Source organism: Stylophora pistillata, chromosome 3 (assembly GCF_964205215.1).
Source record: "Stylophora pistillata chromosome 3, jaStyPist1.2, whole genome shotgun sequence".
Classification (NCBI taxonomy): domain Eukaryota; kingdom Metazoa; phylum Cnidaria; class Anthozoa; order Scleractinia; family Pocilloporidae; genus Stylophora; species Stylophora pistillata.
In genome coordinates, this window is record NC_142521.1 from 36,225,965 (window position 1) to 36,237,906 (window position 11,942).

The 11,942-nt window shown below is 39.1% G+C and overlaps 1 protein-coding gene across 1 annotated transcript; it reads left to right on the forward strand.

Annotated features, from left to right (window-relative positions):
• Positions 1 to 3,579: 3,579 nt before the first annotated feature.
• Positions 3,580 to 11,626, forward strand: LOC148735875 (uncharacterized). Its single transcript, XM_088752716.1, has 2 exons — positions 3,580 to 5,320; positions 10,733 to 11,626. The coding sequence occupies exons 1-2, from the start codon at positions 5,081 to 5,083 to the stop codon at positions 10,895 to 10,897; spliced, it is 405 nt and encodes a 134-aa protein (XP_088608842.1). The 5' UTR covers positions 3,580 to 5,080; the 3' UTR covers positions 10,898 to 11,626.
• Positions 11,627 to 11,942: the final 316 nt, after the last annotated feature.

Consider the following 11,942-nt stretch of genomic DNA (forward strand, 5'->3'; position numbering starts at 1 on the left):
ATTTTCACTTGCTTTGTTAATAGATGTTCCGTGCTGAGTTAGCAAAAGCTGACAAATTAAATAATGGCGTTTGCCTCAACTCATTATGCAGGAGCTCTAAATTATCTGTGCGGGTTATTATCCGTGCGGGTTATTATCCGTGCGGGTTATTATCCGTGCGGGTTATTATCCGTGCGGGTTATTATCCATGCGGGTTATTATCCGTGCGGGTTATTATCCGTGCGGGTTATTATCCGTGCGGGTTTTGAATCTGCTCAAGATTGATGGTGGAATGCTTTTAAACTTTTTGAAAAAAATTTTTTTCCCCTGGAAAGAAGACCTCTGACCCATAATTCAACTGTAGAATCATGTAGACATTTACATGTAGAATCTCCTGCTGCACCCCCATGATATAAACCACACACCATCCACATTTGTCTGTGCAGTCACACGAAGGGCGAACTCTCAAAACTCTTTACGGTGGCTATTTTACATTATCAACTCAGTTGATGAAACCAAATTATCATTGATGGCATAAGACAGTATGTCCGTTAAGACTTCCAAGAGCAGTCATTTTGGCCCAATTACAGTATGGTGCTTCTCCTTAAGTGTACGGAAAATGTTGAATTTCTAGGCAGAGGTAGAAGGGATTAAACGCATGGCACCAATTCCTCACTTACGTAAATTTGCATTTGTAGAAATCTTCCACCCACATTTGTTTGAGCAAATAGCTTAGCAAGCAAGGTTAGGACACAGTTTTAGAATCATGGTAGTTCGAACTAAATGTAGTGCCATGTTCTTTTCCTAACCTCATGAAGCTGTCTAACTGCTGTCTGTTTGGTTTTCTGTTCTTGAAGATAATTCAACTGACAGACAACTTTCAGCCCCGAGTAAAGACGCTCCGGTACAGCCACCCTCTTCTAGTGCCCAGTCTTCCCATCAGTCACAGGCCTCGTCTGACAAAATAGCAGGTATACATTTGAATGAAGAGTCTTTTAGCCCAATTATAGCATAGGCTGCAGTTTCATAAGTTTTAACAGACTGCAGTTAAACTTCAGCATTTAAAAATGTTGAATTTTTTCAGGCAGAGGTAAGGAGAATCACACACGTGTTAAATTCCTCCCAGTTCTGCATTTGTATAACCTCTACAGCGACACTGATTTAATAATAGAGCTTTCCAGTCAAGGTTAGGACTCAGTGTTCAAATATCAGTAGTTTAAACCACTTGTGATGGCATATTCCGTCGGTCCCAAATGCTATATGGCTTTGTAAACTCTTTCTATTTGGTTTTTTTTTTCTTAAAGATATTTTAACTGATGGACAACTTGTTTAGTTACTGTACTTATTTTTACAAGGTGGAAAGACGAAGTCACTAAGCGGGTCAATGGACAAGGACAAGGACAAAAAGCGCTCAAAGTTGAAAGGTACTTTTTATATTGCAGGGACTTCAGAATTCAAGGATTGCACAGTTTCTATAAGGTTTAACGTTTTCCATGATTTTGTTTTCTAAAGATAAAGTTTTGCAGTGAACCATACCACTTTGCACAGATTAAAGTCAGTATAATCCTTATTAGATTTTGCATTAATTCATTCATTGTCGTGTACCGGAACATTAAGCTCACCATCAGATCAATTACCCGCCCTGTTCGTGAAATGAGCCCGCACTCCTCATTTTCACGGGAGAATCTAAGACTATACTGGAGAATGCGGTGCAAATGGAGTCAAAGAATAAAACAGTGTAGTGCTCAGATCAATAGAAAAGTAGAATAATATGATAAATGATAATATTAATAATTCTATTTTATATGAAGCTAAATAACTAAAGTTATACACACAGAACATAATACTTTTGACTTTAAGCTGCCATTCATGCTATATGTGTCTGCTCCGAAGTTGGTGTGTTTCTCGCTGACTTCCTCTTGGCAGATTGTGTAAAAAAATTGGGTTAATTCATGCTTTCTGCCTTCATGCCTTCTGCATAATTGTACATGTACAATTGAACTGTCTCTCGTGCTTATATACTTTACTTATTTTTTGCCAGGTGGAAAGAGGAAGTCATCAAGCGAGTCACTGAACCAGGACAAAAAGCGCTCGAAGCTGAAAGGTACTTATCGCATAGGACTACAGTTTATAACTTTTAGAATCTGCATTCAGCTTCTGAGTTTCAGAGAGGAGGCTTCAAGGATTGCACAGTTTCTATAAGATTTAAGGTTTTCCCTAATTTTTTTTCTAACAATAAAGTTGCACAGTAAATCATATCACTTGACACAGATCAAAGTAGTGTTTTCCTTATTAGATTTTGTATTGATTCAGTCTCGCGTACCGGAACAATGGGCTCACCATAGGGCACTACCCGCCGCTGTTTATGAAATGAGCCCACACTCCTCATTTTCACGGGAGGATCGAAGACCGCGGGGGGGGGGGGGGGGGAAGAGGATAATGCCCAGATGAAGGGATGAAGGGGGAGACCGTAATGCCCATATAAAAGGAAATATAGTATTATATGACTAATGACAATATAATTCGTTCTATTTACCTACGGATTTTAAGAGTACTTAGCTTTACTGAAGTTACAAGTTAGAGTTGGGAAAAATGTAGCCTCCAAACTGATGAAAAACCCTAGTCTAGAAATGATTATGTTCTCTTCAATTTTAGAGTTACCAGAAATTTAGGAAGTTTTTTTTTTTTGTCTACAGATCCCACTGCAATGCAATTTTTGGAATGGTGCCAGAAACAACTGCGAGAGTTTTACAGCAGAACCATGTGTCAAGTAAAAATAACTCCGTGGGACCCTGACAACACGGTACACATTAACAAAATCTACGTACAGTTAACACTCTTACAAGACAACAGAGAACCTCACACGATTACGAAAACAAGGCTTAAAGATTGTAGCGAAGTATTTAAAGGTGACAAAGAGCGTTCTATCCGTAGACGATTTCTTGTGTATGGAAGACCTGGAATAGGAAAGTCTACCTTTACTCAAAAACTAGCTGTGGATTGTGCAAATGGCAAAAATAAGATCCTCAGAAAGTTTTCTCTTTTACTTTTAATCAAGTTGCCAGACGTTTGTAATATTCCGGATCTATGCGCCGTGTTAAAAGCCGCTGAACTGTTGTCTGCTGATGACCCAAAAGCATTCAATAACTTGTATGAATATGTCCGTCAGAACCAGGAGAAAGTGCTGCTTATTTTGGACGGATATGACGAATACAGCGGTGGAAAGTCATCCCCAGTTCACCAGATTTGGAGAGGCAGTCAACTGAGAGACTGTTGTGTAATGATCACAACGCGGCCAGTGAAAGAGGATGAGCTTAGAATACAAAGTCATGCTCAGTTTGAAATCAACGGGCTGGATAGCAAGGAACAAAAGCAACAGTTTGCAAGAAAGATTCTTGCTGATGAGATGGACGTTGAAAGGTTACTTTACTACTTGAAGAAGCAGAACCTTGAAGAGATGGCAGAAATACCGCTTTTGTTGTTGATGTTATGTCTCCTTTGGAAAGAGAAAAAGCATCAGTTACCCACATCTCGCAGGATTTATGCAGACTCTGTTGGATCACATGGCTTCAAAAGAGTCAGACGAAGATACAAGAGGTAAAAGCATAGATGACTATCAAGAGGAACTTTCCAAAATAGGAAAACTTGCTTTTGATGCTCTTCTGGAGGACTGTCTTCATTTTGACTTCAGCAAATTTGCTCGTAGTGACCTGTTCGAGAAGCTATATGCTGTCGGTTTTTTTCAAGTTTGCAAACTTTCCGCTTTGAACCGTGAGAGGATCGTCTATTTTCTTGATAAGTCCGTCCAGGAGTTTCTCGCCGCCCGGTTCATCGTTGAAGAACTGACGGCGAAGAACAGTGAAACTGTTACCTGCCTGTCAGAGATGGATACGTGTGAAAAATCAAGGAATATGGCTGAAGTTCTAAAATTCGTTTGTGAGTTGTCATCAGAAGCTACCGGGATTGTTTTTCATCATCTACAGTATCTCGGAGAGAAAGAATGCCTCACAAATTATAACTTCACTAAGACGCCTTCTATCTATGACTTGTCTTCTGAACAACACGATTTCATTTTATTCTGTGTCGATTGTTTGTTTTTGTGTCTAGCCTTAGACAGAACAGCCGTGTATTCTGCATTTCTCTCATGTGTTAACCGTGTTGTGATATTAGGGAACAAAAACACCTCTACTGCTGCTGTAGAACACTTCCTCAAATATATCAGCAGTTTCCCAAACTATTTATTTTTTGTAGAGTCGAAGGCGACTAAACATTTTCGCGATGATGTTCTATCAATAATGTTTGACTTGAACGCGGTCGTTTTAACGTCCTCCAGAGAAAGTAAAGATGTAAAAAAGTACGCGGATTTACTCGATAGGAACTTTTTCCACAAGAGATCCGGGGGGAGAAACTTTGTCTATCTAACTGAATTAAAAGATGAGGTCTTTCTTTCTGGATTGCTTCCTGAATTGATATCAGCGCCGGTTAGCTCTTCTCAGGCACCTGTGGATAATTTGGTAAATAATGAAAACAACAACATTGCACTTGCTTTGACTGAGAACCTTTGTTTGTCACTGGTGAGAGAGGTTGACACCACTGTCAACACAGTTAAGGCTGCTGTTCTGTTGAAGAACGTGTTGCCTTTATTAACAGCTCCACGAGAAGTTAAAATAAGAAATTGGAGGAAAGCTGCCTTTGAAGGTCAATGGGTGAAGGAGGAGGAGAAAGAAGCCTTTAAAGATAAATTGATTGAGAGCTGGATTAACGGATTTATTTTGGACTGATAATCTCCACGGGTTAACCCTTGAAATCAAGATAACAGCAAAGCGTGCTGCTTTTATCGCTGAGTCACTGCACCATTCTCCAAATTTGCGTGAGCTCGACTTGTCCTTCAACCCTTTACACAGCAGTTTGAGTCATTTGGCTGAGAATCTTCATCAAGTGCCACAGTTGACGAAATTAGTGTTGTGGATTGTACAAATGGGAGAAAAGGAATGTGCGGCACTGGCTGCCTCATTAAAGTACTTAAACAAGTTAGAAGAACCGGATATAAAAGACAATGCCCTGGGTCACGGGATTATTGAACTGGCTAAGAGCCTGAAATATGGGTGAAGATGAAGCATCAGCACTGGCCCGTGCACTAAAGTATGTGCCAGAGCTGAAATCTCTTTTTCTAAGTAACAATCCACTTGGCTGCGGGGTCAGAGATCTGGTCCAACATCTCAGCAGTGTTCCCAAGCTGAAGGACCTGTACCCAAAAGGTGTTCAGATGACAAGGAGAGAATTTGAAGAGTTGTGTACAGCAATAAATGAGAGAAACATTATTGTGTCAACCAATTACCATGTAAGTGTCTTTTTGTTGTTTCACTCAGTTATGTATCTAGTTTTTGTTTAGATGCTCTTCAGCACAGCATTTGATGATGTTTCTAGTAAGTTGCTTTGGACTCAATTAATCAGATTATTTTTCATGAGAAAGAATACAGTCTTTAGCAACAGTCAATGTTTTCAGAATTTTCTTTTTCTGTTTTGCGACGCCAGGAGCCAATGTTGTAGATCGAGACCGTAACCAACCCACGTTAGGTACTTTTATGGCTCATGCATTGGTTGTTTGAAGATGATTTGAAGAAAAAAAAAATGGTGAAGATTAAATTTAGTGACTTCGAAATGACTTGATATTTTCTTATTACACAATTTTTAAAAACTTTGGGAGTTCATTGGATTGGTCCTTGCTTTGCTTGTGTGATGGCGCCTTACATGAGAGCGAGAAAAAAAGAAGAGTTGTGAGAATTTTTCTTTGACCAAACTCCTGCCCAATTTTGAATTTTGAAATTGTTCGGCTTCATTAGTTATTGTGGAATGCTTTTATTTTAGTTTGATTATTTAACGAGAAAGGATTGTTCAACCCAGACATGCTTTGAATTCAATGAAGTTGTTCCCTACATTCTTTGTGGGCATTCATTCACTTTTGCTATCAGGAAGCGTGAACCTCAAAAAATATAAATAACCAAACAAAAGGGATTTTTCCTTTTTAAAATCCGAATCCGTTTTTTTAAAAGTGAAAGTCACGTTGATTCTATTGTCATATCTTCACGTCTTGAAGATTTTTACCGATGATAGGAAATAATTCACCAAAAGTTGAAGGTGTCAGCGATTAACATCCTGAAAGAAACTGGCACGGTGTTGGAAGTTACTGTGACTTAAATAGTTTCCTTGTACTTATTTATCAGTTGGATTCTTTTCTTCTTTGGATTCTTTGCTCATGTTTAGTAATTCTGTCAGTTGCTCGTAGAGCCCCCCCGGTCTCCTGTGTCTCCATGATAACCCTATTTTGTTTTGAAAAATCAAAGTACAACATTGCAAATGATGAATTTTTCTTGAGTGAATTTCGTAAGTGTCTGTCTCAACTTGGCCTTGCAATCGTCCATTAAATAATCCGGAAACGGATTCTGTGTAAACCTCACGCTGCTTTCCATGTTTCCGTTACATCGTTGCTTGTTTGGATATGGTGTGCGGAAAAATATGTTTGAAATTGAAATAAGAAAGAAACAAATTTAGCGTTGAAAACTTCGAAACTACATATTTTCTGTCAGTAGTTTTCAGTATAGAAAATGAAGTTGTCCTTATGGAACAAGGCTTGGTGATAATTTTGATAAACTTTGTGAGTTCATTTGACTGGCCTTTGTTTTGACGTTAAATGGAGAGAGAAATCTTCTGCAGTGTGGCCGAGTGGTTAGAGTGTCAGACTCGTAATCCGCCGCTCCCGGGTTCGAGTCCCACTCTGACCACTGGACTTGTTTCCTGGTAGCCCCGAGTTCAGATCCTTGGCCACGCTTAAAAATAGCCAACTGGTTTGCCTCCGGCCATTTGGGGTTCTTAAAGATGTTTTCTTAATGTTATGTTCAATTTAGACACTTGTTTCATTTGTTTGCAAGGACCACGATGGAAACTACTGGTTAACCAGTAATTGTGTAATCCAATAAAAAAAGACTTTTTTATTTTTCTACGCCTAACACGAAGGAGAGAAAAAAAGATGAATCGTGAGAATTTTTCTCTGACAAAATTTCTTTGGGTAATCAAGAGTTTGATTTTGAAGTTTTTGGGCTTCTGTTGTTTTTGTGGGATGATTTTATTTTGGTTTGATTATTTGTCGAGACTATAAATTCTTCAACCCAAACATGCTTTGGATTGAAGACTGATTACAAAAGACCAAACAAAGAGCGTTTGTGTCTTTGTGTGAAATCCAAATGCAGCTTTCATAGTATGTTTCTTAGAAGTTCTTACCGTTTAGGCGAAACGGAAAGTTTAGAAAAACATTACAGCGATAACACCGGATCATCAAAAAGAAACATCGAGAAAGCGACCCGCTAACAAACAAACAGAAGAACAAAACAAATACTTTTAAGAGTGTATATGACATATCTTATTTTTCAAGTATTTTCCTTTCTTGATATATGTAATAAATGAAAAATGTTTCGATAATGCGAAAAAAATAATTTGGATAATTTTTTGGCGGCCGAAATACCGCCAATTTCCATATAAAAGTGTCCCGAGAAACTGCGCTGGTTATGTCACAGTGTTTGATAACATCGCTGTCACGCAGGCGCCTCCTAATTTCTCTTGCTCGGGGCTTCTAATGTGTGAGTGATTTAACGCTAATTTTCGACCCGCACTGTTTCATTTGGTTATGTCTAGCGATTCGGAAAGTAGTGAGACTGGATTCTTCAGAAAGTATGTTTATCAAACACAGTGACGTCATTTTGGCCGCGCGATCTGTGGGACAATTTCAACATGAAAGTTGCGCGCATTTTGAACGAAAAAAAAGGGATTTCAAAATATTTTCAAGATCTGAAAACTTTACAGTCGTTTTTCTTACATTATTAACGACCAGAATTAGCGGAAAAAAATTGTCATATACACTTTAAAAGGCGCGACCCGCAACAGATGACCACTAGTCAAACTCAGTTCTGTGCTATGATTTACTCGATCTTAAATGGTTTTCTTATTAGTATTTATCAGTTGGATTCTTTTCTTTGGTTTCACTGCTCATGTTTTTTAACTCTGTCAAATGATCACAAGGCCCATCGGTCTCCCGCGTCATTTAAGCTCATTTTTCAAGAAAAATCAACAGTGTTGATAATGAAGTTGTTAAACTTTCAATCGCTTGTGTTTGTTTCTGCTTGGTCTCGCATAAATCTTAAAAGATATTATTTTTTAACTTCAATCGGGCACACGCCGAGGAATTTTTCGAAAAAATTGTGAGGTGCTTCACTCATGAAACTCCTGCGGCCCATCAGCGTCACCTCAAGCGTTCCGTGTGGCGCGCTCGTAGTAATTTTTTTTTCGCGGAACTACGCCCAAAAGGAGAGACTAATAGTAGTCTAGAAAATTATTAAATCATTGATTTACCAGCGGGTAGGGGATCATTTGGCCAATGTGGAGATAAAGCAACAGTGTCGAAGATGTTAGACAGTTTTTATCTTCATCTTGAGAAAAACACTGACTTAAAAAAAGTAGTATTAAACTTCACGTGGTTTCTACACCTTTTGCTCTTCCTTACGGGAAAATACGCATTCATTTGCGTTAAAAGGCGAACAAGTGGGTGAAAATACAATCATTAGAGATAAAAAACCGTCATTTGCGCGTAAACCAAATTCAATAATGATTTTTGCATTTTAATCAGCATTCAATTACAATTATGGGCATTCCTATGCGTCATTCGTCAAACAAAAGAGAAAAATATGCTTTCCATTGCGCTAAATTCAAGTCGTTTACATCATCTTGATAGTCAATGGAGACAAGACACAAACAATATAGTGCATTGACCATTCATTAACATTTTTATCACACTGTTTGCAATTCAATAGCATTGCTGGACGGCATTAGGATGAATAAGACAATTATTGATGCACTTGTACAAACAACTCAGTGTTTTTATATTCAATCAGCAAGTAGCGATTTTCAACTGAACACCGATTTCTACATTCAGTAGAGTTCGTCCGGTTAATTCGCTTCGAAGAAACCGAACACTACTCTAACACAGAGAGAGAATCGTGAGAGGATTTGAGGACGAGGAGGAAGATTATCTTGTGGTCGCGGACTCACTCGGAGTGAACCGATCAACGGCAAGAGGCATTGTGGCGTGCTACATCAGAGAGGCCAGGATCCAGGAGAGATCGCGAGGAGGTAGAAACAAGGTGCTCGTGGATAAGATAAGAGATTGCCTAGAGGAAATCATCAACGAAAATTGTTTATTCACAGTTGCTCTGATAAACTACCACTCAAACCCGAGATCCATGACTGCACCGTGGCAAGGACATTAGACGGGATGCTCATCCGAGTGAAACTTGTAAGGCCCCTCCCTGCTGACAGTAACAGGCTTGATGTGGTGAACTAGCGAGTCGATTACACCACTTGGTTTAGGAACCATGCCGTAATGCGCCACTGCGTGTTTGTCGACGAATGCAGCTAGAACATCCGTCCTGTGAGGACGAAACTTGACCGTAAACAGGGCAATTCCACCTATCGATGAACTTGTGTTTTCCTCAGAAGCTGTTGGCGGAAAGAATGCTGCGCGTTCCGATAACTTCTTGGCACAGACGAGGACAAATCTAGATCTCGAGAAGGAGGTGATCTTTGTGTAGGACGGAGCACCAGCCCACCGAAACCCGGTCAGTTCCGCCCCAAACACGGAGCTTAAAATGCTTCCTCCCTACAGTCGTTTCCTAACCATCGTGGAGCAGGCAATAAGCTGTTTGAAAGCGGCGTCGAGGCTGACATCTCAGATCTGGAAAATCGAAGACGTATGGATAACGGAGATGAGACCAGAGGCAGGGGAAGCGAACACAACAACTGTTCTGCACAGAAACATCGACGCTGTGACCGCGGCTAAAAGTGCCCAGTGGTACCGCTTTATGCAGACCTATCTGCCAAATTTTTCAATAGAGATAATTGAATGGGAAAATGAAATTCAAAACAAAATGATTTTGGAATAGGTATTTTTCAATTGAAATTCGATGTGTGAATATTGAAAATAAAAAGCGCTCAATGGTTTGTACAAGCGCATAAATAATTGTCTTATTCATACTAATGCTGTTTAGGAATGCTATTGAATTGCAAACAATTTGATAAAAATGCAAATGAATGCTACATGTACTATATTTTTTTTTTATTGTCTCTATCGACTCTCAAGTTGGTGTAAATGACTTGAAGGTTACCGCAAATGAGAGTGTACTTTCCTCTTGTTTGACGAATGACGCATAAGAATGCCCATAATTGTTATTGAATGCTGATTAAAGTGCAAAAATCGTTCTTGAATCTGGTTTACGCGCAAATGACAGTTTTTTGTCTCTAATGATTGTAATTTTACACAATTGTTCGCCTTTTAACACAAATGCATGCGTATTTTCTCGAAATGAACTGCAAAAGGTTTAATAATCGAGGACCATTGTTCTTTTAATGGGTATCTGAGGAGATTTCACTATTTTGAAACAGTTTCACCAGCTAACTCACTTGTAGCTATTTGAATAAAAAAGTGAATGTTCTCTTCCACTTCTTGAGAAACTTATGCATCCCACTTTATGTTACAGAAAGTTGGAGCAAAACAGCTTTCTATGTCATTGCGAAACAGATCTTGAGTTCCGATGTACGTGGAGAAAAGTAATGTGCTGTAAAAATTTATTTTGTCTGAAAATGCAAGTTGAGTGTTACACATAATTGGTGTTGTAGCTGATGTTGTTGCCTTTTTTTTCTGTGATAGGAGGTTGATTTGCCGCCGTTTCCTTCTCGATTTCTTGCAAAGGCTGAGCTGAAAGCAAACAGAGGAAGGTTCAGAGATGAGCCAGATGATGATGATGATAATGACGACGATGATGGCGACGCTGACGATGGTGGTTGTAAATCAAACCATAGCGACGACCTGTGACTCATAAATATCATGATCTGCGATCAGAACTTAGATTATCATGCTGCGGGTCGATAAGAATAATTTTAGCAGTTTGCTCTCCTTCACATTCGAAGTCAAATCCGTTTAAAGAAGCATTGTGGATAATTCTGAGGGCTTTTGTGGACTTTGTACTCATGTAAGGTTATTGTTAAGTAGCGAGAGGATAGTAAGTTTACAGTCCCAGACGAACCCCAGATTTTCACTTTTAAACCTGACAAAGGTGAGAAATGTCAGCAGATTTCATGAGTTATGCATGTAAAATGCAGAGCAACACCACACATGAAAGGAAATGGTAGAATTTTTGTGGTTTTGAAGGTGACGATGTTTTCTCCTTCTAGAGGGAAGATTTGTTCAATAAATCTCAGCCACAAACTATTGGTGCAACAACATATTATGTAATGAAAACAAGCTTGATTTTCCCGGCTGATTGACCTACAAATACACGGTTAATTTTGGATGGGTACTCTGGTGGGAAACTGTTGTGTGCAAATTAAGATACCGTGTATCTCTTTCATAGTCTTAAGCGAAAGTTCTAAGCTTTTTTTTTCTATCCACAATTTGGTACATTAATTGGTTGATTGTTTACTTGACCTTCGAAAGCCCCATTGGAGTGGTGTGCTGATTATAGACTTCCTTTTGCAAAATAGTTGGTTTGTGTTGTAAATGATATTTTTGAGAAATAAGTGTAATAAATATATGGAAAGGAGAGATGAAACGTTTGAGTGTGTTGAAGAAAAGAGATGGTATTCTGAAGTATGGAGGCGCGATGGAAATACTTATCCGAATCTAACGCGGTACGCAGAAGATAAGGGAAATTTTGTCTTTTCCAATTAAAAGAGAGTTTTCGGCTACAACTCATGTCATAAATAGTGCGAAAGAAACTCTACAGAGGGAGTAACAAGGAATTCGAGATACGCGAATGCCCCCCTGGAAAATGATTCATCTTTAACTCGCCTAGGAACGCAGCAGATTGACCTGAATGGGACTCAGACCCCTACCCTACCATTTCTCAAAAGCAAGCGAA

What these genes read in the sequence shown, in the direction of transcription:
- LOC148735875 (XM_088752716.1), top strand. Translation starts at nt 5,081, where the DNA reads ATGGGTGAAGATGAAGCATCAGCACTGGCCCGTGCACTAAAGTATGTG. An exon ending in TTGTGTCAACCAATTACCAT is followed by an intron (nt 5,321 to 10,732) that starts GTAAGTGTCTTT and finishes TTTCTGTGATAG; the next exon opens with GAGGTTGATTTGCCGCCGTT.